The 25,587-nt window shown below is 42.0% G+C and overlaps 1 protein-coding gene across 4 annotated transcripts in view; it reads left to right on the top strand.

Annotated features, from left to right (window-relative positions):
* TXNDC11 (thioredoxin domain containing 11) overlaps positions 1 to 25,587 on the top strand; it is a 63,737-nt gene that overhangs the window by 12,713 nt on the left and 25,437 nt on the right. For all 4 annotated transcript variants that reach the window (XM_008960355.5, XM_008960356.5, XM_055099461.2 and 1 more), the window contains one exon: positions 8,653 to 8,746. In XM_008960355.5, the coding sequence (XP_008958603.2) occupies positions 8,653 to 8,746 (94 nt within the window). The remainder of the gene's footprint in view (positions 1 to 8,652; positions 8,747 to 25,587) is intronic.

Genomic DNA, 25,587 nt, shown 5'->3' with positions numbered 1-25,587 from the left:
ACAATTTATGTGCAACTGCAAATTTCTAAGAATATTATTTGACACTTCTCATAGCATTGTACTATGAGATACCTGGTTTCTCTTGTCAGTTGTAGTTTGGTTTTTTTGAAAACTGGAAATATGTTCCCTTCCATATTATGAAGTATATAACTATTTCAAGGTCTTAATTACAGAAAGTTTTCTAACTTTCCTGATGTAGCTTCTTTCCTGCTTCCCCATTGCCAACTTCAACCCCTGGTAAATTATTTTTATAGTATTTTCTTTTTTGAGACAGAGTCTTGCTCTGACACCCAGGCTGGAGTGCAATCTCAGCTCACTGCAAACTCCACTTCCTGGGTTCAAGTGCTTCTTGTGCCTCAGCCACCCAAGTAGTTGCAATAACAGGCAGTGCCACCACGCCCAGCTAATTTTTGTATTTTCACTAAAGAAGGTTTCGCCATGTTGACCAGGCTGGTCTTGAACTCTGGGCCTCAAGTGATCCTCCCATGTTGGCCTCCCCTCACAGTGCTGGGATTACAGGTGTGAGACACCACGCCCAGCCCTGTAGGATCTTTAATGCATGTTAAGAATGGCTTATTGTGAGGCCAGTATTGGGATTATTGAAATATGTAGCCTCAAAAAATTATAAAAGTAGTTCTGCAAAAAATTCACTGGAGCAAGTGTAAAATCATACTTGAGTACAAGTAAAATGATACTTAGGTACAACAAAATCAAGACCATAAATACCTGACAGAGATTTAAAAACCATGTATATCCAGACCTTCCTGACAGTTTAGAATTGTGGCTAGTTGAATTTTACTGTTCGCACTATTTATATTCTGTATAGATTGGATACACATTTTTTCACCAGAACATCAGTATAGCTTTATTCAATCATGTTGGAAACTCTACATATGTGTTAAGTATTAGCAGAGATTCCCCAAGCAGCAGTATATCTAGTTATTCTGCTTTTAGTTCTTAGCTATGCATCAGAGTAAATATTCCTTAATTACATAGATAGCAGATGGATATCTGTGCACCTCAGAGGCCTGCCTCTCATTTTCCCTGGGCAGGCTGTTGGGTGAGGGCTATATTAAGAGGCAGGGTACTGGGGCCTGATCCCTTTGGCACACTCACTGGGTTTGTGATTTGGGGCGGGTTACTCACTTCCTGGGCATCAGGGGCCTGGGCCAGGGTATCCTTGAGATTCCTTCTAACAGTAAAGTTGTGGTAAGTGGGTTTTGACATGGTTCTTCAGTGAGTTACAGCCAGAGCCACTCGGGATGGCACAGCAAAATGGTGAAGAATCAGGAGTCAGACAGACCTGCTTTTAGCAGTACTCCATTGATTGATTGATTGATTGATTGATTGATTTAGAGATGGTCTCACTCTGTTACCCAGGCTGGAGTGCAGTGGCATGATCTTGGCTCACTGCAATCTCCATCTCAGGTTCAAGTGATTCTTCTGCCTCAGCCTCCTAAGTAGCTGGGATTACAGGCATGCACCATCATACCTGGCTAATTTTTTGTACTTTCAGTAGAGATGGGGTTTCACCATGTTGGCCAGGCTGGATTATTTTATTTTTTTGAGATAGGGTTTCACTCTGTCACCCAGGCTGGAGTGTGGTGGCATGAACTCGGCTCAAGCGATCGTTCTGCCTCAGCCTCCCAAAGTGCTGGGATTACAGGTGTGAGCCATCATGCCCAGCCCAGCAGTACTTTAAAAGACTGTGCTCCAAGTATTGGTGTGGAGTTCATGTTAGACTCACTAATCTACTGATGACATTACTGCTGATGACATTTAAAACATTACATTAAGTTTTTTGGGAGCCCACTTAGAGTGATGTACAACAGTGATTAAACTGGACTGCCTTTAAAATGGGAACCACAAGAGTGCTACCAAGATGGGGTCCCTAGATCACTTCTGTCAGCCTTTAAAATGACTTCCTCCCAAAAGCTGTGGCTTTTATCGGGTTAGTATCATCTTTTGCTGGGCTTGTCACTGAGATGAGATTGTCTCATTGGCAAGAGATAGATAGTACTTGATTAATTGTGAAACAACTCACTAGTCAAGCCCATCGTGACACTTGTGAAACCATTTGTCTTGCAAAATATACCAAATAGCACAGCCTAGAAAATGTATCAGTTTCACACACACTGCCTATAAGATAGAGACAGAATTCTAGATCCAGAAATGAAACCACTGTCATGGTTTTGACGGTTGAATAATTAGGAAAGTTAAGGAATTTTTGGAGTCCCTGGAGTAGAACACAGTAAGCTTTTGAATATTCTGCTAAGTTAGGGTTTCTCAACCTTGGCGCAGTTGACGTTGGAGGTCAGATAATTCTGTGTTTTGGGGGGCTGTCCTGTGGTTTGTAGGATATTTAGCAATATCCCTGGCCTCCACCCACTAGATGTTGGTAGCACCCTTTTCTCCCCTCATTTGTGACAACCAAAAATATCTGCAGACCTTGCCAAATACCCCTCAGGGGGCAAAATTCCCCCATTAAGAACTACTGCTCTGAAGAATTGAGTTTTCCCAATTAAGGCCTTAAGAGGAAGAAAACACGTCTTTTATCATGGGGCTCTCAGAAGGCATTAATTTAATAGTTAAAAGTTTATCTGCTTATAATGGTGGCAGTAGAGAGAAGATGAAAATTAAACAGTGCCTTGACTAGAGAATGGTGGAAGGTTATGGGGGGGAGGCGGGTGGAAATTATAGCTAGGGATGAGTTAGAGTGTCATCACTAGAGCTGTCTCTGATACTCAACTTTTTACTCAAACTCCTCATTTTTTCCAAAAAACAAAAACAAAAAAACCCTATACAGTTTAAATATGTGAAGTAACTTGCTAATTTAAAGACATCTTACTATGAAAGATACTTGTTTTGGTCAAGAGCCTTATCTCAGTTTATATTTTTTATCAATATGGATTTCAGTATCAAGTGTGTTTAAATTTAAGTATATCAAAATTGGGTCAAAATAATGTTTTCATGGCACTTCTGAAGTTTGACATAATGACGGATTGGTTTTTTTTTGCTTGACTTAGTGTCTGTTAGATATGTTTGTAACATCTTGTAGGAGTATGTGTGATAATTTCCTCCTTGTTTTAAAAAAAAATTTCCTGCGTAGGATCTGGATTTTAAGGAAGGGAAAAAAAAGAAAAAAAATTGATTAATTATAAATTTGTCTCTAATCCAGATATTTGTGAGCATTTTGGACCATTATAAAATTATATAGTTAGCATTCATTACTTGGGAAGTGATGATGTCCTGAAATACATAATATTCTCTATTGACATAAACTTGTTTTTGAGACAGAGTCTCGCTCTGTCTCCCAGGCTGGAGTGCAGTGGCGCAATCTCGTCTCACCGCAACCTCCACCTCCTGGGTTCAAGTGATTCTCGTGCCTCAGCCTCCTCAGTAGCTGGGATTACAGGCATGTGCCTCCACGCCCGGCTGTTTTTGTATTTTTAGTAGAGATGGGGTTTCACCATTTGGCCAGGCTGGTCTTGAACTCCTAGCCTCAAGTGATCAGCCCACCTTAGCCTCCCAAAATGCTAGGATTACAGGTGTGAGTCACTGTGCCTGGCTGACGTAAAATTTTATTATATGTATATGGAACTCTATTCATGTATGCTTATTCTATTGTTAGAAAAAGGAATGTACTAATTGTATCTTGGTTTTAATTTTTAGAAGTCCTGTAGTTGAATCCTTTCAAAGGCCTATTCAGATGATTTGATACTGAATTGCTTAGAGTGGAAATTTTTTTTTTTTTTTTTTTTTTTGAGGTGGAGTCTCGCTCTGTTGTCCAGGCTGGAGTGCAGTGGCGTGATCTTGGCTCACTGCAACCTCCACCTGCCAGGTTCAAGTGATTCTCCTGCCTCAGCCTCCTGAGTAGCTGGGACTCAGGCATGTGCCACCATGCCCGGCTAATTTTTGTATTTTTAGTAGAGATGGAGTTTCACCTTGTTAGCTAGGATGGTCTCTATCTCTTGACCTCGTGATCTGCCTGCCTCGGCCTCCCAAAGTGCTGGGATTGCAGGCGTGAGGCACCGCACACGGCCGAAGAGTGGAAGTTTTTAACCAATGGAAAATATTTTATTTGGCTTAGATATCTCAGACCTACCAATATCACATTGCTAATCATTAACCATGGTTTTATGTTTGTAAACTATGACTCTAAGAGGCCTGGCGAGGTGCTTCATGCCTGCAACCCCAGCACTTGGGAGGCCAAGGTGGGAGGATTGCTGGAAGCCAGGAATTCAAGACCAGCCTGGGCAACAAAATTAGACCCTGTGTCTATAACAAAATGTTAAAAATTAGCCAAACATGGTGGCACATGCCTGTAGTCCCAGCTACTTGGGAGGCTGAGGCTGAAGGATTGCTTGAGTCCAGGAGTTTGGCGTTACAGTGAGCTATGATGGCACCACTGCACTCCATCCTGGGCAACAGAGTGAGACTCCATCTCAAAACAAAACAAAGACAAGACTCTGAGACCAGAAACAATTTCTAGGACAACAGTTTTGCCTTTAACTTACTTAAACATCACAGAAAGCCATTAAAGGGTGAGTACTAAAAATTCTTAACTTTGTAAACCCTGAAATACTTCAGTTGTTATTAGCAAAGAAGTAATGCATAAACTATGCATTGTGAAGTGCTCTTCAGTTTTCAAGTGCTTATTTCTAAATGTTCCAAACAGCTGGGTGAGGTAGATGGAAATTGTGGATCCTTCCAACAGATTAAGAAGCTAAGGTACAGGGAGGCTGTGATTTACCTACATGGAGACTGGACGACAGCCCAGCCTTGTGGCTCCCCAAATTCTTGTCTATCATGTTCCTTCCTCAAAGAAATATTTAAGGTTCCTGAATTGAAACTTCAGTATCTACCTAGGGGTTACAACTTCAAATATTTATTTAATGTCATTTTTTGAAACTTTTTTCTTTTATGGTAGAACATTTTGACGATGTTGGCTCCTTAATTTGGCTGTTAGCTTTTTTTTTTTTCTAAATGAATACTTAAAAGAATAAATATGGATGAAGGATGATGCCATGGCTCTTAAGCAGCAGAGTTTTGCCATTTCCTGTTATTAATTGGGTCATTCACATTTATTCTGCAGAACTGGGATTATTTTGTGTATGATAGTCACAATATTCAGGCAGGGTATGGTCTATAATTTTCTACCCAGGTAAGCACTACAATGATACTTCCCTTGTAAATAATGAATGTAGCTAAAAACTGAAATGAACTTGCCAGGAGATCCCATAAAGGGAGATTAAGAGCTCTATATAATTTTCTTGCAAACCATGTTAAGAAATTTGACTGGGCCCCGTGGCTCACACCTGTAATCCCAGTACTTTGGGAGGCCGAGGCGGGCAGATCATGAGGTCAGGAGTTTAAGACCAGCCTGGCCAACATGGTGAAACCTCGTCTCTACTAAAAATACAAAAAATTAGCCGGATGTGGTGGCGGGCGCCTGTAATCCCAGCTACTCGGGAGGCTGAGGCAGGAGAATTGCTTTAACCTGTGAGTCAGAGGTTGCAGTGAGCGGAGATCACGCCACTGCACTCCAGCCTTGGCGACAGAGAAAGACTCTGTCTCCAAAAAAGAGAAAAAGAAATTCTACTTACTTCAGTTACTCCAGTTGTGGAATCCCTCTTCCTCGAATGTTCTTCCTGCCAATTTAAATAGAGAGAGGAAAATGAAGTCGATTACTGTGGACAACGTATACTAACAGAACCAGTGTCATTTTTATTTTTATTTTATAGAGATGAGGTCTTGCCATGTTGCCCAGGCTAGTTTGGAACTCCTGAGGTCAGGTGATCCTCCCATCTCAGCCCCCAAAAGTCCTGTGATTATAGACATAAGCCACCACACCTGGCCGGTGTCATTTTTATTTCAGTGGACATTAAGTTGATTGGAAAGGGAATAGGACTGAGCAATAGTCATTTAATTTTCAGTGACTAATTTTCTGGCTTCTCTAATTTCAGTATTGTTTGGACATCATTTGTGTTAGGTATTGGTAGCTTCTACATCAGTAGTGCTTACTTTCTTATTTATTTGTTTGTTTGATTGTTTTTTTGAGACAGAGTCTCCCTCTCTTGCCCAGGGTGGAGTGCAGTGGTGTGATCTCTGCTCACTATAACCTCCACCTCCCAGGTTCAAGCAATTCTCCTGCCTCAGCCTCCCAAGTAGCTGCAACTACAGGTGCCCACCATCACGCCTGGCTAATTTTTGTGTTTTTAGTAGAGATGGGATTTCACCAGGCTGGCCAAGGGTGGTCTTGAACTCCTGGCCTCAAGTGATCTGAGGGGATTACAGGCGTGAGTGCTGCTGGCCTCTTTTTTATTTTTTAAAGCACTTGACAGATTGATTTGACTTGTACTTTATAATTTACTCACCAAATGCTAACAGTATTATTATTTCAAACTCTTCTATCTGCAGGCAAAATATTTTAAGAATCTTTTCATGAATTTCTATATCCATTTAAGAACACTTATTTAGCATACATTCATTCATTTATTCCTAACAGCTTGGTAACAAAATTGTTTTAAATTTAGATGGGATGGGGAAAGGCTCGGGAATCTTTTAGGGGGAAGAAGAGAGTTAAGTAAAATTGCCAGATGACAGAAAACATGAGCATTTTGACAGAATTGTAGAATGCTGGTACCCAACATTGTCATATTGTTTGTAAAATTCTACTCTGAATGTTGTGCACATAGGTACTGTTTCTGTTAGTTCATAGTTTTGTGGGTTTTTTTTTTTTTTTTTTTTTTAAGATGGAGTCTTGCCCTTTTGCCCAGGCTGGAATGCAGTGGCACGATCTTGGCTCACTGCAACCTCCACCTCCCTGGTTCAAGCAATTCTTGTGCCTCAGCCTCCTGAGTAGCTGGAATTACAGGCGTGCACCACCATGGCTGGCTAATTTTTTTATTTTCAGTAGAGACAGGGTTCCACCATATCGGCCAGGCTGGTCTTGAACTCCTGACCTCAAGTGATCCACCCGCCTCAGCCTCCCAAAGTGAGCCAGGGCAACAGAGTGAGAATCTGTTTCTTTTTTTTGTTTCTTTTTTTTTCTTTTTTTTTTGAGATGGATTCTTGCTCTGTCCCCCACCTGCTGGAGTGCAGGGGCATGATCTCAGCTCACTGCAGCCTCCACCCCCTGGGTTCAAGGGATTCTCTTGCCTCAGCTTTCCGAGTATTTGGGACTACAGGCATGTACCACCACACCTGGCTAATTTTTGTATTTTTTAATAGAGACAGAGTTTTACCATGTTCACCAGGCTGGTCTTGAACTCCTGACCTCAAATGATCCTCCCTCCTAGGTCTCCCAAAGTGCTGGGATTACAAGTGTGAGCTACTGCACCCAGCCTAGATGTTAAGTTTCTATCAGAATGAAAATCAATTGATTCATTTACAGTTGAATCTTACAACAAGCAAGTGGTTTAGATTGGAAAGATAGTATATTCTACTACAGATCAAAAGTTTCCTCTTTTTTATAACATATTGATTTTAAACTTTACCAACAGATTAAATTTCCACCAAATTTTGGATGCAATTTTGTTTCAATGATCAAGTTCATTTCCACAATGACTTACTAATATAGAGTGTAGTGCCAAGTGCTTTTGGGCTCAAAAGGATTCTTTTCATTTGCCTAGTGCTTTACGGTTCATCAGGCTTGCTCTTTGCCTAACCCTGTGAAGAATTGTTCCTATTTCCACATCAGGCAACTGAGGTTTCATATTGAAGGGTTCTCCCGAGGCTGTTCATTCAGCCACTAGATCTCAGACTTGAGCTTAGATCTTCTGACTCCAAGTCCAGCACTCTTTCCTCAGGGATCTCAAAATTTGACTTTTAAGACAGATACGATTATTACAGAACAAAACCTGACTGAATGAGTGCCACAGGGCCTTCCAAGAAGGAAGAAGTGATTGTAAACAGGAAGGCAGAACATATCTGGTAGGGGACAGTTAATTGGTTTGGCAGAATGAAGGGGCGTTCTACGCCTAGCTTAGAGAAGTGGAATGAGCAGGTGGAAATGAATGTGTAGGGTGGAGGAGCCAGAGGGCCGGAGGCGGGTCCTCTGCAGATCTGAGGGAAAGGAGAGTTGCCACTGTGGAATGCTGGGTTTTGGCGGGGGTTCTGTGGTTTGTTTCCTGTTGAAGGGGCTTGATTACAGGTGAAGATTAACCCTGATTTCCAGCAAAGTGTGAAGGTATGTTTGGAGTCAATGAGAGAAAGAGATTCAAGAAGAAACTTAAGAAAGGTTAAAAGAAAATTATTGCCATTGCTTGTCTGGAGTTGTTAAAAGCGATTGAGGACATAACTTACTGATGAAGTTTTGAGCCTGGGAGAATTGTACTGTCAACAAACAGGGTGTGGAAAGACCTACTCATGGGGACAGAAGGAAATTTCAGCTTTGAATGTCCCTGAATGACCACTGTACAATCCTGTCAAAGCTACTGCAACTCCATCCCTTACCCTGTTTGTTGTTTAAATGGAGGGGATGTTCAACCCCAACCTGAAATTTTTATCATGTGCTTAGGCTTTTTGAAAAAATGAAAGGCAACAAGATGCATTAATTGTCAAATTGCAATATGTCTTGCTTTAAAATATCCTCCATTACACTGTGGCTGACAGTGCCTCAGTTACCTAATTCTGCTCTTTTTCCTGCAGCCTGGAGTACTCGGGTACTTTGAGTTCAGTGGCTCACCCCAGCCTCCTGGTTATTTGACCTTCTTCACCTCAGCATTACATTCATTAAAGAAAGGTAAAAAATGATTCATATTAAGACATTGTTACTTCAGTAGAATTGTTACTTACATCTTTTCCATGTGTTATTATGAATATACTAATTTGCTTGATTCCTTTTCTCAACGTATTTTTATTTATTTTATTTTTTTTTAGATGGAGTCTCGCCCTGCCGCCCAGGCTGGAGTGCAGTGGCGTGATCTTGGCTCACTGGAATCTGCCTCCCTGGTTGAAGCGATTCTCCTGCCTCAGCCTCCTGAGTAGCTGGAATTACATAGGTGCCTGCCGCCATGCCTGGCTAATTTTTGTATTTTTAGTAGATATGGGGTTTTGCCACGTTGGCCAGGCTGGTCTCGAACTCCTGACGTCAGGTGATCCACCTGCCTCGGTTCCCAAAGTGCTGGGATTACAGGCATGAGCCACTGTGCCCAGCCGTCAGTGTATTTTTAATAATTACATTGTTTAGTGTTCCATCATTAGCAAACAGGAAATACTGTTCTGTTTCACATATAGTCTCGCAAATGTTTTGCTTTTTAAAAATATAGCTTGAGGCTGGGCGCAGTGGCTCATGCCCGTAGTCCCAGCACTTTGGGAGGCTGAGGCGGGTGGATTGCTTGAGTCCAGGAGTTTGAGACCAGCCTGGCCAACATGGCAAAACTCCGTCTCTACAAGGAATACAAAAATTAGGCACGTGTGGTGGTACACACCTGTAATCCCAGCTAGTTGGGAGGCTGAGGTGGGAGACTCGCTTCAACGCAGGAGGCAGAGGTTGCAGTAAACCGAGATCGCGCCACTGCACCACTGCATTCCAGCCTGGGGGACAGAGTGAGATCCTGTCTCAAAAAAAAAAAACCATATATATATATATGATATGAATGTCGAGCACGGTGGCTCATGCCTGTAATCTTAACACTTTGGAAGGTCAAGGCGGGTGGATCACATGAGGTCAGGAGTTCGAGAACAGTCTGGCCAACATGACGAAACCCCGTCTCTACTAAAAATACAAAAATTTAGCCAGACATGGTGGCACGTGCTTGTAGTCCCAGCTACTTGGGAGGCTGAGGCAGGAGAATCGATTGAACCCGGGAGGCGGAGGTTGCAGTGAGCCAAGATCACGCCATTGCACTCCAGCCTGGGTGACAGAGCGAGACTCTGTCTCAAAAAAAAAAAAAAAAAAATTATTACATCATAATCTTTTTTTGTGTGTATAGTTAAAAGTTTTGGTCAGCATTTTTAGTGGTTATTTTATCTGTCAGATAGGTTGTAATTTAGCAATACATTTCTTCTGAGAAGTATTTTTATAGGTATAAAACGCATGTCACATTACAGCATAGGCTACTGCCAGCTTCTCACATCTGTATTTTTCTTTGACTTAGTTGAATTGTATATTGTTTGGTGTCCTGGTTTTTAAGTGAAAGGTCATATTCTCCCAATTGTTTTATGTTGTTGCATGCTCTCTCTCAGTCCTGACTCCACAGCTTGTCACTTGTGTCAGATCCATTCTCATCTGCTCGCTTGTCTCCATCCCCTTTGTTACCACTCCAGTCTGCGCCCCTTCACCCACACCTGGACCAGACCAGTGGACACATAACTGGTATCCACTCGCTTCTCCTTCCTCAGACTGTGGCCTTTGCATATGCTAGTCCTTCTTCCTGGAATGTGCCTCCACCCCTAGGGCTCAGTTCTCCACCTGTCAGGGCCCAGCCCAAATATCGCTTCCACAATTAAATAACTGAAACCACTACCCCAGTCTAACTTGGGTACCCTGTTGTTTTTTTGTAGCACTTAACACAGTTTGCATTTATGTATGTGGTTACAAGATGATTTATTTAATGTCTTTTTCCCTAGACTGTAAGATTTCTGAGGGTAGGGACCATGTTCCTCATGTTAGTGTTCTTTCTGTATAGCCTGGCACAAAGCAGGGTCTCAGTCAGTCTTTGCCAAGCAAGTGATCACATTAATGACCCTATTACCTTCCCCCAGGAAATCAACCAAAAATATGTAACTATTCTTTTATTATTTTTATTTTTGGAATATTAAAACAGTATATATGAAACAATTATATGACTGGCAATTTTAATATATACCTTGAAGGTTTTATGGACAGAGAATCTACTATATTCACATTGTTTGTCTGGGAGACATAGGGGGAGAAAAGCTGTCATATAAGTATGTCTGTCTAATTGAAAGACTTTGAGCTGCACAGTTTCAAGTGACTAAGCAGACTTAGCAAATGGAAGTTTGAACTTTGGAAACAAAATACTGCCAACTTAAATAAGCTTAAGAAGCATCCATTCAAAGCTCTTCATGGAAAATTAAATAAAGCCCTTCACAGAAGACAGACCTTAATGAAGACTATATAAAAGGGTAACCTAGAGTCATTCACTAAAGTGATGGTAGCATTCAAGTTTGTGAGCTGAAGAGGCCATTTCAAGGTCGTAGAAGCATGTTTTGTTATTTGATTGGCTTATATTGTGTGCTGCTATGCCGTATTAGAAATACATTACTCATCTTAAATTATTTTTTCATTCAGAGGTTTCTAAAAAGGTGTTCCTTTTAGGAATACCCTTCTAATACGAGGCAGCAGCCTTTTTCTCCTTTCTTTCAGCAAAAGAAGGGTAAATAGTGATAAATAAAATAGATATAAAATAAGGTTGAAAGGGATAAATGGTTAAAAATTACTCAAAGATACAAAATGAACCTCCTTGGTCAAATCACTAATTTTGACAAGTTTATGTGCTAGTTGTTTTCATAATAAATGTGGTCTGATTTACTTTCTCTACATCTCCTCCCTATCCTGTGATTCTGGTTGGAGCTTGTAAAATTCTGTTGCATATGCAAGTTTGCAGGAGCTGAGATTAATTAATTAATTAATTCTAATTAATCCTTTTCACCCAATTTTTTTGTGGCTAAATTCACACAATTGGAAATGATGATTTTCTGTAATATGTGCACTATGAAGGATTCCCTAAAGTAAATCTTGCCTTGGGCATCTGGGGTTTTTCTCCCTTTCTTCTACCCTGAAGTCAAATGTTGTTTTCCTTATTATTAACAGCAGATGTGCAGTAAGAGGTAGGAGAAACACATGCACATTAAAAAAAAAAAGATACAGTTTCAAATTAAATTCTAGGTCAATGTCATGTTTAGATTGTATATACAAATCAAGGCTGGAGAAACATTTGACACATATAACATTTAGTTATAGAGAACTGAACTGAAGAAGTGTTTAGACTGTTGTAGTAGAAAGCAGATGCCTTGGTTCAGCTGGCTACCAGCATTTATACAATACACATGCCTTTCCCCTGCCTTAATGATTTTTTTTTTTAATTGTCTTAGAAATAGCCAGGGCACTTCAAAGTTCTACATTTGTTTTTTGAAGCTAGCTGGTCATCAGTGCATAAATAATTTGCGAGAGTACCACGTCTGAAGCTTCACAGGGCTGTAGTGTGTGCTGTGAGGAGAGCTTATTCCTGGCCCCCAGCATGCGAGGCTTGGGTTATAAGATCGGGTTCTGTGGTCCTTTACCCCCCACTTAACGCAACTTGTCAAACATTTGCTATTTTTACACATTAAAAGAAAGGAAATTCACTTACCACCTCAGCACTGTAATACTAACTGCCTTCTCTTGTTGTTTTAACTGTTTCCTTTTTTCTCCAGGGCTCGGCCTCCGTGCTGATCTGTCAGTTTACCTTGGTCCACCTGTTGTGGACAGGAACTCTTGTGCATATTTCTGTCCATTATTGTATTAGCCTTTCTTTTTTTTTTTGAGACAGAATCTCTCTCTGTCGTTCAGGCTGGAGTGCAGTGGCGAAATCTCTGCTCACTGCAACCTCTGCCTCCGAGGTTCAGGTGATTCTCCTGCCTCAGCCTCCCGAGTAGCTGGGATTACAGGCGCCTGCCACCACGCCCGGCTTATTTTTTGTATTTTTAGTAGAGACGGGGTTTCACCATGTTGGCCAGGCTGTTCTTGAACTCCTGACCTCATGATCCGCCCGCTTCAGCCTCCCAAAGTGCTGGGATTACAGGCGTGAGCCACTGCGCCCAGCCTGTGTTAGCCTTTTTTACTTCTGTTATTATTATTTATGTAGTGCTTTCGTATTTTCTTTAAAAAAAGTTAAATCTCTGGTTTTTTTTTTTTTTTTTTTTTCATTTGGAGTCTCGCTCTTTTGCCCAGGCTGGAGTGCAGTGGCGTGATCTCAGCTCACTGCAACCTCTGCCCAGGTTCAAGGGATTCTCATGCCTCAGCCTCCTAAGTAGCTAGGACTATAGGCGCCCACTACCACGCCCGCCTAATTTTTGTATCGTTAGTACAGACAGCTTTTTGCCATGTTGGCCAGGCTGGTCTCAAACTCCTGACCTCAAGTGATCCACCTGCCTCGGCCTCCTAAAGTGCTGGGATTACAGGCATAAGCCACTGCGCCTGGCCTTCTGGTTAGTTTTTCTTCTTCTTCTTTTTTTTTTTTTTCCTGAAAATCTGATGACTATATTAGTTTATTTTCTTCTTTTTTAAATTTAAAAATTATTTAGCACTTTATGCTCCCTGGCTTTACTTTGGCTTAAAATATAGAGCACAGCTGATTTTTCCCTCTCTCATTTATAAAATGATGTTTCCTTTCTTTCTAATCTTGATGATGCCTGCTTTAACTACAGAACATATTTTTCCATGGATTTGGGTCTATTTCTGTGATTTCTTTTGGTCTGGATACCTATTTTTGTCTGAGTAAACATAATCTAAGTTCTTACTTTGTAAATTGTTATTACTTGGTCAAGTCTGGACTTCTTGTAGTTCTTGTGTTTTGTGGAATATTCTTTTATGTCCATCCGTGCCTTTGGCTGGAATTTTGTTGAAATTATGTTAAATATATAAATTGACTTGAAGATAATTGACATGTTCATAACATTTAGCTTTCCTTTCTAGGTGCACAGCATGATTATTCATTTATTCAAAACTTCCTTTTAATTTTTTATAGTAGGTCTTACATATCTCTCATTAATGTTTAATCATTTCACAGTGCTAGATGATTAATTGTGGGCTGGCAATCTTTGTGTATGTTTCAAAAGCCTGGAGGAAATCAGCTCTCTTGTACTTTACTCCTCCAGGACTGCAAAGCCTGTTCCTCTTGTAACATTTTTACATTTGATCTTGGCAGAGAGGCTACTTTATTGCCAAAAGAAAATTTGGTAGAGGGGTCATATTCTGAAGTTGCTTGCTTGATTTTTAAAAATCTGATGATTATTTCATTATTTGCTGTAAAAATGTGTTCTGGTAACATTTTGTCATATTCTGCTATAATTCAGTGGCTTTTTTAAAAGAGAAGATTTGCAGCAAATTTTGACCCCATTTTTCATCTGATCTACAAAAGGACTTGCAGTGCAGTCTAGGGAGAAAAGCAGTGGGCTGGGAGCCAGCAATGCCTGGTCCTTACCCTTTGTCTGCTCCTGTTGAGGTCTGTAAACTTGGAACAAAATATTTAACCTTTCTGTGTTTGCGTTTGTTTATCTTTAAATTTAGGGAGGGTAGAGGTAAGTATATAAATCCTTATTTTATAAGGTCAAATCATGAAATACTTTGTGTGTGAGTAAAGTAATAAAGCGAGTAAAGAAATACTTTGCGTGCAAGTAAAATAATAGTCTTTATACCTTAATTAGAAACTAAGCCATCTGGTTGAAAGCACCTCAGATAAGTATTTTCCCTATTCTAGTGAAAACATCCACACAAGAAATGATGTCATTGACTGACCAGCAGGCCCAGTCTTTCTCTTCCCCTTTCCCGTGCACCTCCTACCTGCTTCTGTTTGTAACGCATGGTTTTCTCCCTGTCCAATGGACTGAATCTCTCTGCCACCAGAATAGGAGCTAATTTTTCAGATAATATTTACTGAGGACCTTGACGGCAGGGTTTTGTTTTGTTGCTCCTACAACTCCACACCGTGCTTGGTGAATGAATGACTGGTAAAGGACGCGTGGGAAAGATTTTAGCTACGGGATTTTAAATGTCACTTTGGATCCCCTCTCACCACCTTCTCCACTTCTTGTGCCTGGCCCTTCAGGCTCAATAGACCATAGTGTAGGAATTTCCCTGCCTGGTTCGTTCTTTTTTTTTTTTTTTTTTTTTTTTTTTTGCGGAGACAGGGTCTCACTTTGTTGCCCAGACTGGAACGCAGTGGTAACCTTGAACTCATGGGCTCAAGCAATCAGATTCTGCCTCAGCCTTCTGAGTAGCTAGAACTACAGGTGTGCACCAACACACCAGCAAGTTACAACAATTTTTTTTTGTAGAGATCAAATTGAAATTCACATGGTACCTAAATACCATCTTGGAAATACACTAAACTATTTTTTTGTTTTGTTTTGTTTTGTTTTGTTTTTGAGACACCCGTTCTCTGCTCACTGCAACCTCCGCCTCCCGGGTTCAAGCAATTCTCCTGCCTCAGCTTCTCGAGTAGCTGGGACTACAGGAACACGCCACTAGGCCTGGCTGATTTTTGTGTATTTTAGTAGAGACGGGGTTTCACTGTGTTGCCCAGGCTGGTCTGGAACTCCTGAGCTCAGGCAATCCTCCCGCTTTGGCCTCCCAAAGTGCTGGGATTACAGGCGTGAGCCACCACGCCCGGCCACACTAAACTATTAACCAAAATATTGTTTCCACTCCCTTCTACCACCTTTGGGAATTCCTAAACTCAGTTGATGAGGAAACCTTGTAGCATTAGTAGCATTAGTTTTCTAAGGAACTCCCTTTGGGAAATAGTGTTTTAGAGGAAAGGTATTAAATGGAGGAAGAACTTTGATTCCAGCGTAGTGTCCCTGTACTCCACCAGGTGGCGTCTGATGCTTCCGAGATTTGCTTGTAGAACTGAGTCGGTACGCATAAAAAGTGCCCTCCTCCAAGCGAAGAAAGCTTTTCTGGAGTATTGTTCTGTCAGATTGGAGATTTTTTTTTTTTTTTTTTTGAGACGGAGTCTTGCTTTGTCGCCCAGGCTGGAGTGCAGCCGCGCGATCTCGGCTCACTGCAACCTCCGCCTCCCGGGTTCACGCCATTTTCCTGCCTCAGCTTCCCGAGTAGCTGGGACTACAGGCGCCCGCCACCACGCCCGGCTAATGTTTTGTATTTTTTAGTAGAGACGGGGTTTCACCGTTTTCGCCAGCATCGTCTTGATCCCCGACGTCGTGATCCGCCCACCTCGGCCTCCCAAAGTGCTGGAGTTACAGGCGTGAGCCACCGAGCGCGGCCAGATTGTGAGATTTTATACAGCATCAAAAGATCTTGGCGGGGCACGGTGGCTCACGCCTGTAATCCTAGCACTTTGCGAGACTGAGGCAGGTGGATCTCTTGAGCTCAGGAGTTTGAGACCAACCTTTCGCAATGTGGCGAAATCCCGTCTCTACAAAAAATACTAAAAATTAGCCTGTAGTTGCAGCTACTTAGGGGCTGAGGTGGGAGGATGGTTTGAACCTAGGAAGTCAGGGCTGCAGTGAGCTGAGATCATGCCACTGCTTTCTGGCCTGGGTGACGAAAGTGAGACCTTGTCTCAAAAAAAAAAAAATCCGAAGGATAGGGTTTTCTTGCTCAGTATGGGACATTTTAAAAGGCATTGAAAAAACAAGGGACTGACAAGCAAGGATGGCTTGGAGATTGCTTTATTTTCTCAGGTTTTTGGGCCTAACTCTTGGGTCTCTGGACCAGACATTGAGTTTAACAGTTCTCGGCAAATGGCATGGGTTCTAGGATCGTTTTTTTTCCTTGGGTAATTTCATTTGTTGTCACTATACTCAGTCATGGGGGAGACCTTTTTCTAACTATCTGCCTGCATTGAGACCCTTCTGGGTACTGACTAATACAGATTAGAATAAACATATTAAAAATTCCATAATTTGGGCCGGGCGCTGTGGCTCATACCTGTAATCCCAGCACTTTGGGAGGCCAAGGCGGACGGATCACCTGAGGTAAGGGGTTTTAGACCAGTCTGACCAACACGGAGAAACCCAGTGTTTACTAAAAATACAAAAATTGGCAGGCATGGTGGCGCATGACTGTAATCCTAGCTGCTTGGGAGGCTGAGACAGGAGAATCGCTTGAACCTGGGAGGTGGAGGTTGCAGTGAGCCAAAATCATGCCATTGCACTCCAGCCTAGGCAACAAGAGCAAAACTCTGTCTCAAACAAAAGGAAAAAAAATTCCATACTTTATGTCCCCACACCTAAAACTAACTGTTTAACTCAGTTGACATTATTTTAGCAAAGGAATCCTTGCATATTTTGTGAGAGATGCTTTTATTTCCATTATGATTTCTTTTCTTTTTTTTTTTTTGAGACTGAGTCTCACTCTGTGCCCAGGCTGGAGTGCACAATCATGGCTCACTGCAGCCTCAACCTCCCCAGGCTCAGGTGATCCTCCTACCTTAGCCCCCCACGGAGCTGGGACTACAGGCATACACCACCATGCCTGGCAACCTGGCAATTTTTTTTTTTTTTTCCTGAGACAGAGTTTCACTCTTGTTGCCCAGGCTGGAGTGCAATGGCACGATCTTGGCTCACCGCAACCTCCGCCTCCTGGGTTCAAGCGATTCTCCTGCCTCCCAAGTAGCTGGGATTTACAGGCATGCACCACCATGCCCAACTGATTTCTGTGTGTATGTGTGTGTGTGTGTGTGTGTTTTAAGTAGAAATGGGGTTTCTCCATGTTGGTCAGGCTGGTCTTGAACTCCCGACCTCAGGTGATCCAACCACCTCAGCCTTCCAAAGTGCTGGGATTACAGGCGTCCACCACTCCTGGCCAAATTTTTCTATTTTTTTTGTAGAGATGTAGTTTCACCATGTTGCCCTGGCTGATCTTGAACTCCTGGGTTCAAGCAGTCCAGCCACCTCAGCCTCCAGAAGTGCTGTGGTTAAAGGGGTGAGCCACTGTGCCCCACAATGACTTATTTCTTAAGTCTTATAAATAAGAACTAAGGCCAAAAAAGATCCTCTCAGCACGTGAGGTTAGAATCAGAAGTACGATTTCTTATTAAATAATTCAACAACCATTTGAGGATCTGGTATGGATATAGCTATAATGATGAATGTACCTCATTTCCTGCCATCAGCAGGAGCCACCAGCCAGTGTGGCCAAGAAGTAGGGTTGCTCACAATGAGAATTTAGTGATGGGTCTGTGACAGCCTTCCTTAGGTGGAGACGGGAAGGTGGCTCAGTGGAGATGGGTGCTGGGGGTGGGAGGTTTAGCCTGCAGCTAAGTATGGAAGAAACTGCATGCAGAGTGGAAGGTTGATGGGGCTGGGGAAAGCAACAGGTGTGTCCACTTGTGCCTTGGCTTCAGGAAGCTCAGAGCCAAATTTAGTGTTCATTTAGAGAGATTTTGATCCCTCAATCCCAGGTATTTGAAAAATTGCACCTTCCAGTGATATTTTCTACCCTTTTAAATTGACTCTTTTAGAGTATTGGTGTGGGTGTTGATCCTGTTTCTCCAAGTTTGTTTTTTTCATGTTTGGAAGTTGATAAGACTCCTAGATAAAGAACTAGAAGCATTACAATCTTAGAAAATAATCTTAGGGACATAATAAAGTCACAAACTTACAGTCAAACAGCTCCGTGCAGACAAGCCCAGTTCTGGTCTGTCCTTGGCCACCTTTTATATACAGTTGAACCAGATAAGCTGATACTTGACTGAGCACTTCTATGAGCCAGGCACTTTACCTGAATGACACAGTCTTCACTGTCACCCTTTGAAGTAGGAAGTGTTTATTCCAGTTTCACAGATGGAGAAACCGAAGCTCTGAGGGGTTGCTAACTGGCTCAGGGTTAGTGTGGTAGGCAGGGCTCATAAGGGCTCCTTAAAAAGCTCCGCTTCTTACTCAGTAGAACCTGCGAATAGGTTATATACATGGCAAGGGGGAATTAAGGTAGCAAATAGAATTAGATTGCTAATCAGCTGACACTGAGGTTATCCTGTGTTACTGGGGTGGGCTCAGTGTAATCAGAAGGATTCTTAAGAATCAAAATTGGAGGCAAAATAGCAGAGTGTAATGTGAGACGGACAGTCTAGTTGTCACTGGCTTTGAAGGAGGAAAGGGCCACAAACCAAGGGATGTGGGTAACCTCTGGAGCTGGAAAAGTCAAGGATTCTCCCCCAGAGCCTCCCAAAGGAACATGACTTGCTAACAGGCCAGGGTTGATTTTAGCCTAGTGAGACTCATTTTGGACTTTTGACATCCAGAACTTTAAAATACATCTGTGTGTCTGCCATTATTTGTTACAGCAACAACACGAAGCCAGTACCATCACATGCCAGTAAATACAGGAGCTGAGATGAGAACCCTGGTGCAGAGCTCACTCACTCCACCCTTACTCTGTTTTCTCTGCAGCTCCTCTGCTCTACTGAGGTGCAGCAGGTGATATGATATGGTGATTCCCTCTTGGCTTTGCCTGTGATACTGCTTTAAATGTAATGTTTTTCCCTGGCTAATGTCTGCCTTCCTAATTTTTCAAGGCCTAGGGGAAGTTCTATGGATTAATAACTCTTGACTATCTAGCATGACGTCCGGCACACTGGACGTCGTGTGATTTTCATCACCCCAGCTTCTTTCTTGGAGCTGCTGTTGCACTAATAGACAATAGGCCATGTCTTCCGCTTAGCAGCCTGTCTTGGTTTCTAGTTTTCCCTGGGCTTTAGTGGTATCTTCCTAACAATAAACATAGATAGACAGGGGCCAATGAGTCCTGAAGTCATTTTATTTTATTTAATGTTTATTTATTTATTTGGCAGGGTCTCACTCTGTTGCCCAAGCTGGAGTGCAGTGGCACAGTCACGGCTCATTGCAGCTTCAAACTCCCGAGGCTCAGGTGATCTTCCTGCAGGCTCACGCCATCACACCCAGCTAATTTTTGTAGAGATGAGGTTTTGCCATGTTGCCTAGGCTGCTCTTGAATTCCTGGGCTCAAGCAGTCCACCCACCTTGGCCTCCCAAAGTGCTGGGATTACAGGCATGAGCCACTGCGCCTGGCTCTGTAGTCATTTTAATAGCAAGTATCCTGGTATAATCATGGCCCAGCGGCCTTTTCTCACTGGCCTTCAGGTTTCAGGTTCCCCATCTGTTAAATAAGGGAGCTTTGCCCTAGTTATCTGTAAGGGACACTTCATCTTGGAAATGCAATGGCCCTTGGCCTATTTTTGTAGGCCTGGGAGCTAAGGATGTTTTTTACATTTTTAAAGCATTGTTTGGAGGGGAAAAAGAGAACATGTGACAGAGACCTCATGTAGCTGACTCCTGTGTTAGACCTTAAGAACAGCCTGAAATGGGGTGGAGGAGGTTTCTCAGTGGATATATTTAGTTTGCAGAGTCCTTCCTTCCCCTGAGGGCTACCAAAAAAAAAAAAATTAATTGAAGTGCATACAAGGGAAGTTTTTCAATTGATCATTTTATTTTTTCTTTTGAGATGGAGTCTTGCTCTGTCACTGAGTCTAGAGTGCAGTGGTGTGATCTTGGCTCGCTGCAGTCTCTGCCTCCCGGGTTCAAGCGGTTCTCCTGCCTCAGCCTCCCGAGTAGCTGGGATTACAGGCATGTGCCACCACGTCTGTCTAATGTTTGTACTTCTAGTAGAGACGGGGTTTCACCGTGGTGGTGTGAGCCACTGTGCCTGGCCTGAATTGATCATTTTAATATGGTGCTTTATACTTACTAAATGAGAACAATTGGTGTGAGGGTGTTTATTTTACTGTCAGGTTAAGTATATGTAACAATGCGTATTTAGTACTACAGTTTATTTTCTCCTAAAATCATGTACTTGGAACTACATTTCTCTTTCCTTCCTACCTAGCTCACATACAGAAAGAATCACAGCTGCCAGGCGCGGTGGCTCACTCCTGTAATCCCAGCACTTTGGGAGGCTGAAGTGGGCAGATCACAAGGTCAGGAGTTCGAGACCAGCCTGACCAATATAGTGAAACCCTGTCTCTACTAAAAATACAAAAAATTAGCTACGCATGGTGGTGGTGTAATCTCAGCTACTCGGGAGGCTGAGGCAGGAGAATTACTTGAACCTGGGAGGCAGAGGTTGCAGTGAGCTGAGATCACGCCATTGCGCTCCAGGCCTGGGCGACAGTGCGAGACTCTGTCTCAAAAAAAAAAAAAAAAAAAGAATCACAGCTTATAAGTTACATGTTAGTTTAGTAATATCTTGGCAAACACCACAATGTATCTGTGATGTCCAAATGCCAGATTTTTTTTCTAGATAATTGCTTTGTGCTTTATATTAAGAAGTTTGAAACCATGCACATTTCACTGTCTCATTTCTAGGGGGAAAATGCAAGTAATGATAGTTTATACATTGAAAACAAGCATTTCTGTAATGTTACATTTCTTCGAAGGTTTTTTCATTTTAACGGACACTTTATTGGAAATATATAACATCACCAGGAAATGGTTATGAAGAACTTGAAAAGTGAATCACTATGTAAATATTAAAATTAGAGGGGTTGTTTTAATCCCTTTTTTAAACCTATTTTTCTCCTTTTTCTGACTTTGGAAAGAAGAGTGGGAAAGTAGAAGTTAAAATTAACAGACTAAAATGAGAATTGTTTCCCAACAGATGGAAGGTACTATGATACAGGTTTGCCTTTTGGGATATCACTATTTTCAGTTTAAAGAAATGAGAAGAATTTCCCCATGGAGTAAATGACTTCTTAGCCATGATGATTAAATGCCATGTGACTTAATCCAGTGGTATTTTGTTTTGAAGTATATGTTGGTTTGTTAGCAGTTACCTTTATAAGCATTTTTCTTGACCCGATATTCCATTTTGTTCCATGATGCCTTAGAGATGAGCTCATGCAGAAGTCTCCATGATAGCAGATGACCTTCCCTAATGTAAGGAATTCCACATTGTTCAGACCTGGAGTTTCTCTCTGTTCTTTCAGTGTATCCTTGGGTACTTTGTAGTACACCAAGTGCTATTTACTATAGGCCTCTGAGAGAGAATTAATTTCAGAAGCTCAGGCTAGAGTCATAGGTCTAGAGCCCCACTTTTTCCTTTTTGAAGAAGAGGGGACACGTTCTTAAAGATAATTATTCTTTGCTGTTGGATGGATTTTCATGAAAAAAATTCAAGAAACATTGTCTCATGTGATCTTACCAGATAAGTGCCAATTATTAAGACTTGCTGGCTGCTGGATTTATCATCTCAGGCTAATTGTCTTCCTGAGATAAAATGAATCTTGCTTTTTCATCATTACCACTCTGGCATAATCTAATGGAAATACAATATGAACCACATAGCTAATTTAAACTTTTCTTTTTTTAAGTTTGTTTTTTGAGACAGGATCTCATATTGTTGTCCAGGCAGGAGTGCAGTGGTGCAATTATAGCTCACTGCGGCCTTGACCTCCTGGGCTCAAGCATTACTCCTGCATCAGCCTCCCAAGTAGCTAGGACTATAGGCTTACATCATCACGCTCAGCGAATTTTAAAAAATTTTTTTAGAGCTAGGGTCTCACTCTCTTGCCCAGGCTGGTCTTGACCTCCTGGCCTCAAGTGATCCTCCTGCCTCAGCCTCTCAAAACTGTTGAGATTATAGATGTGAGCTACCATACCCAGCCTAATTTAAACTTTTCTAGTAGCTACACTAAAAATTAAAAAGAAGCGGTTGAGGCTGGCGGTGGCTCAGGTCTGTAATCCCAACACTTTGGGAGGCTGAGGCAGGCAGATCACTTGAGGTCAGGAGTTCGAGACCAGCCTGGCCAACATGGTGAAACTCTGTCTCTACTAAAAATATAAAAATTAGCCGGGCATGGTGGTGCACGCCTGCAATCCTAGCTACTCAGGAGGCTGAGGCAGGAGAATCGCTTGAACCTGGGAGGTGGCGGTTGCAGTGAGCCAAGATTGGGCTACTTTACTGCAGGCTGGGTGACAAAGTGAGACTCTGTCTTTAAAAAAAAAAAAAAAAAAGGGAAAAATAAAAGAAACAGGTGAAATTAATATTTAACCCAGTGTATCCAAATTATTTCAACATATAATCAGTATAAAAATCATGGAGATTTTTTTTTTTTTCACCTCCCACATTAAAGTGATTCTCCTGCCTCAGCCTCCCACATAGCTGGGACTACAGGCGCCTGCCACTAAGCCTGGCTAATTTTTAGTAGAGATGGGGTTTCACCAGGTTGGCCAGGCTGGTCTCGAACTCCTGACCTCAGGTGATCCACCCACCTTGGCCTCCCAAAGTGCTGGGGTTACAGGTGTGAGCCACCGCATCCAGCCCTAAACTGACATTTTAATTTTTAAAATTAAATTTAAGTCATATGATACTAAACTAAAATACAGTTTTCCCTTGGTATAGATTGGGGATTAGTTCTAGGATCCCCAAATATACCAGAATTTGCATACTCAAGTCCCACAGTTGGCCCTTCAGAACCTGCCTGTATGAAAATTGGCTCTCCATATAGGTGGGTTTTAAATTCTGCAAATACTGTATTTTGGATCTGTGTTTCGTTAAAAAAAAATCTGCATGTAAGTGGACCCACGCAGTTCAAACCCATGTTGTTCAAGGGTCAGCTGTAGTCATATATTAAAACGTTGTCCAAAACCAAAAAGCTTTTATCCAAACTAGAGGAGAGTGAGCCAGATAAATGTGAGTGGAAACCAGATGGAGTTTCAGGTCTTTCAGGAACCCTTGGTAGCTGTCATGAGGTGGATGGTGACAGCGGTGCACGGGAGGCACAAGAAGGGCAGCCAAAGCTATACTTGGGGAGGGTGTGGGAAGCAAGAGAGGAACATTCTGTTAGGGGCAGAGAAGAATCCCACACTCACAAGAGATGACCAGGAGTAAACCTGCCTGCCTGCCAAAAGTAGGCAAGATTTCATGAGTCAAAGCACAAGACCATTTCTGCTCAAAGCACAGCAAACAATATTAGCATCAGCATAATAGTGCTGGTTCCCCAGCCCATGCCCATGGGAGATGTGCTGTGATGGGTCTAGATGGTGCCTGTGTGCACAGCCTTGTAGCCGACGATCACAGGGCCCAGGGCTCAGCACCCTCTGTAGCAAGCAGCCAAGGAGCACCCTCCCTCCCTGAGGAGTGAGTGGCGCCAAGAGAGATGCTGGCTGTGGTCACCTTGACCTTCTTAGCCACCTGCATGAGCAGCTGTCGAAACTGCTTAGTAACTAATTCTTTACCCAGATGTTCCTTCAAGATTTCATTACATCTTGCAGTGATCATTGACACCAGTTGTCACTGTATGGTTAATAGAGATCTTGAACTGGCCAATTACCAGGCTAATGGGGAATTTTTTTTTTTAATCGAATGGGATACTGCAGTTTTTAGACCTTTTTGAGTAGAGGAGGGGAGAGTATGAGTCTTAGTTTATTTTTAATTGTCCAACAAATTCCAAGTTCTTAATTAAAATATTGAAAATTCATTACTTTTAGGACAAAATAATTCATTTTATAAATGACTAAGACTTCTATCGTAGAAAGCCCTGGAGCTCTGCTTATCAGAAAACACTCTGGATAAGGAGATGTGACATGCTGGTTTTTTGTGTCATCTTTACGCTATAAACTTCCTCTGCTAATCCAAGTATTCTTTGTTCACGTGAGACTGCAAATTTAAGCTGCTGCTTCTAGCAAGATTTCCACCATATGCTAGAACTTAAATAGAAGTGTGATTTTTGTACATTTCTGTTACGTGTGAAAAATAAAGTTTTGAAATTATAATATGTTTGAGCATGTTAGAATTTGTTCTGTGTGGGCAGACTGTCCATTCTTATTAATGCAGTTAAACAGGTTTTTGAATGGCCCCTTTTAACTTTTGGGTCAGGCTGTCACTTCTTATTTCTCTGCTCTAAAAATCACGATGGTGACTTTGGCAGGCTCTCAAATGAATTTCCTTACTGGCTGCTTTTCCTTCTCTTCTTTTAACTGTGACTGTCCTCCAAGATCAGCTGCTTCTGGAGAGTGGTGTTTTGGTCCTACTAAATCACGTCCTCTCTTTGGTCTGTTTCTTCTGACAGCTTTGGGATCTGGACTTATATGCCATGCCCTTTAAACAAAGTTTTTAAAAATCTTCAACTAATTCTATACTTAGAGAAAAGTTGGAAAAATAAAACAGAGAGTTCCATAATTGCCTGTCTTTAGCCAGTTTCCCCCATTGTTAACATCTTACATAACCAATTGTTAGGTGTTTTTGTACAAACTAAGAAGTCAATGTTAGAGTTGGGTGTGGTGGCTCACACCTGTAATCCCAGCACTTTGGGAGGCTGAGGCCAGGTGGATCACTTGAGGTTAGGAGTTCGAGACCATCCTGGCCAACATGGTGAAACCTTGTCTCTACTAAAAATACAGAAAAATTAGCTGGACATGGGGGTGCATGCCTGTAATCCCAGCTACTCGGGAGGCTGAGGCAGGAGAATCACTTAAGGTTGCAGTGAGCCGAGATGCACCACTGTACTCCAGCCTGGGCGACAGAACAAGAATCTGTCTCAAAAAAAAAAAAAAAGAAAGAAAAAGAAATTAACATTGGTTCGGTCCTATTCACTAAACTGCAGACCTCATTTGAATTGTCTCCATGTTTCCACTAGTGTCTGTTTTTGTTTCACGATCCAGTCTGGGATCCCATATCGCAATGTGTTGGTTTTTTTCTCAGTTTCCTTCAACCTATGACAAATCCTCTGTCTTTCCTTGTCCTTTATAATAACCTTGACACTTCTGAAGAATACTTCTCAGGTATTTTGTAGAAAATTGCTCAATTTTGTCTGTTTTCTTGTGACTGGAATAGGTCATGTCTTTTGACAGCAATACCATAGAAATAGGTCCTTCTCAGCACTTCTTATCAGGGGGTTCATATGATGTCAGTGTGTCTCCTACTGGTGACATTAA

The sequence above is a fragment of the Pan paniscus genome, chromosome 18, assembly GCF_029289425.2.
Source record: "Pan paniscus chromosome 18, NHGRI_mPanPan1-v2.0_pri, whole genome shotgun sequence".
In the NCBI taxonomy this organism is placed as follows: Eukaryota; Metazoa; Chordata; class Mammalia; order Primates; family Hominidae; genus Pan; species Pan paniscus.
This window is presented reverse-complemented; position numbering and strand designations above follow the sequence as displayed.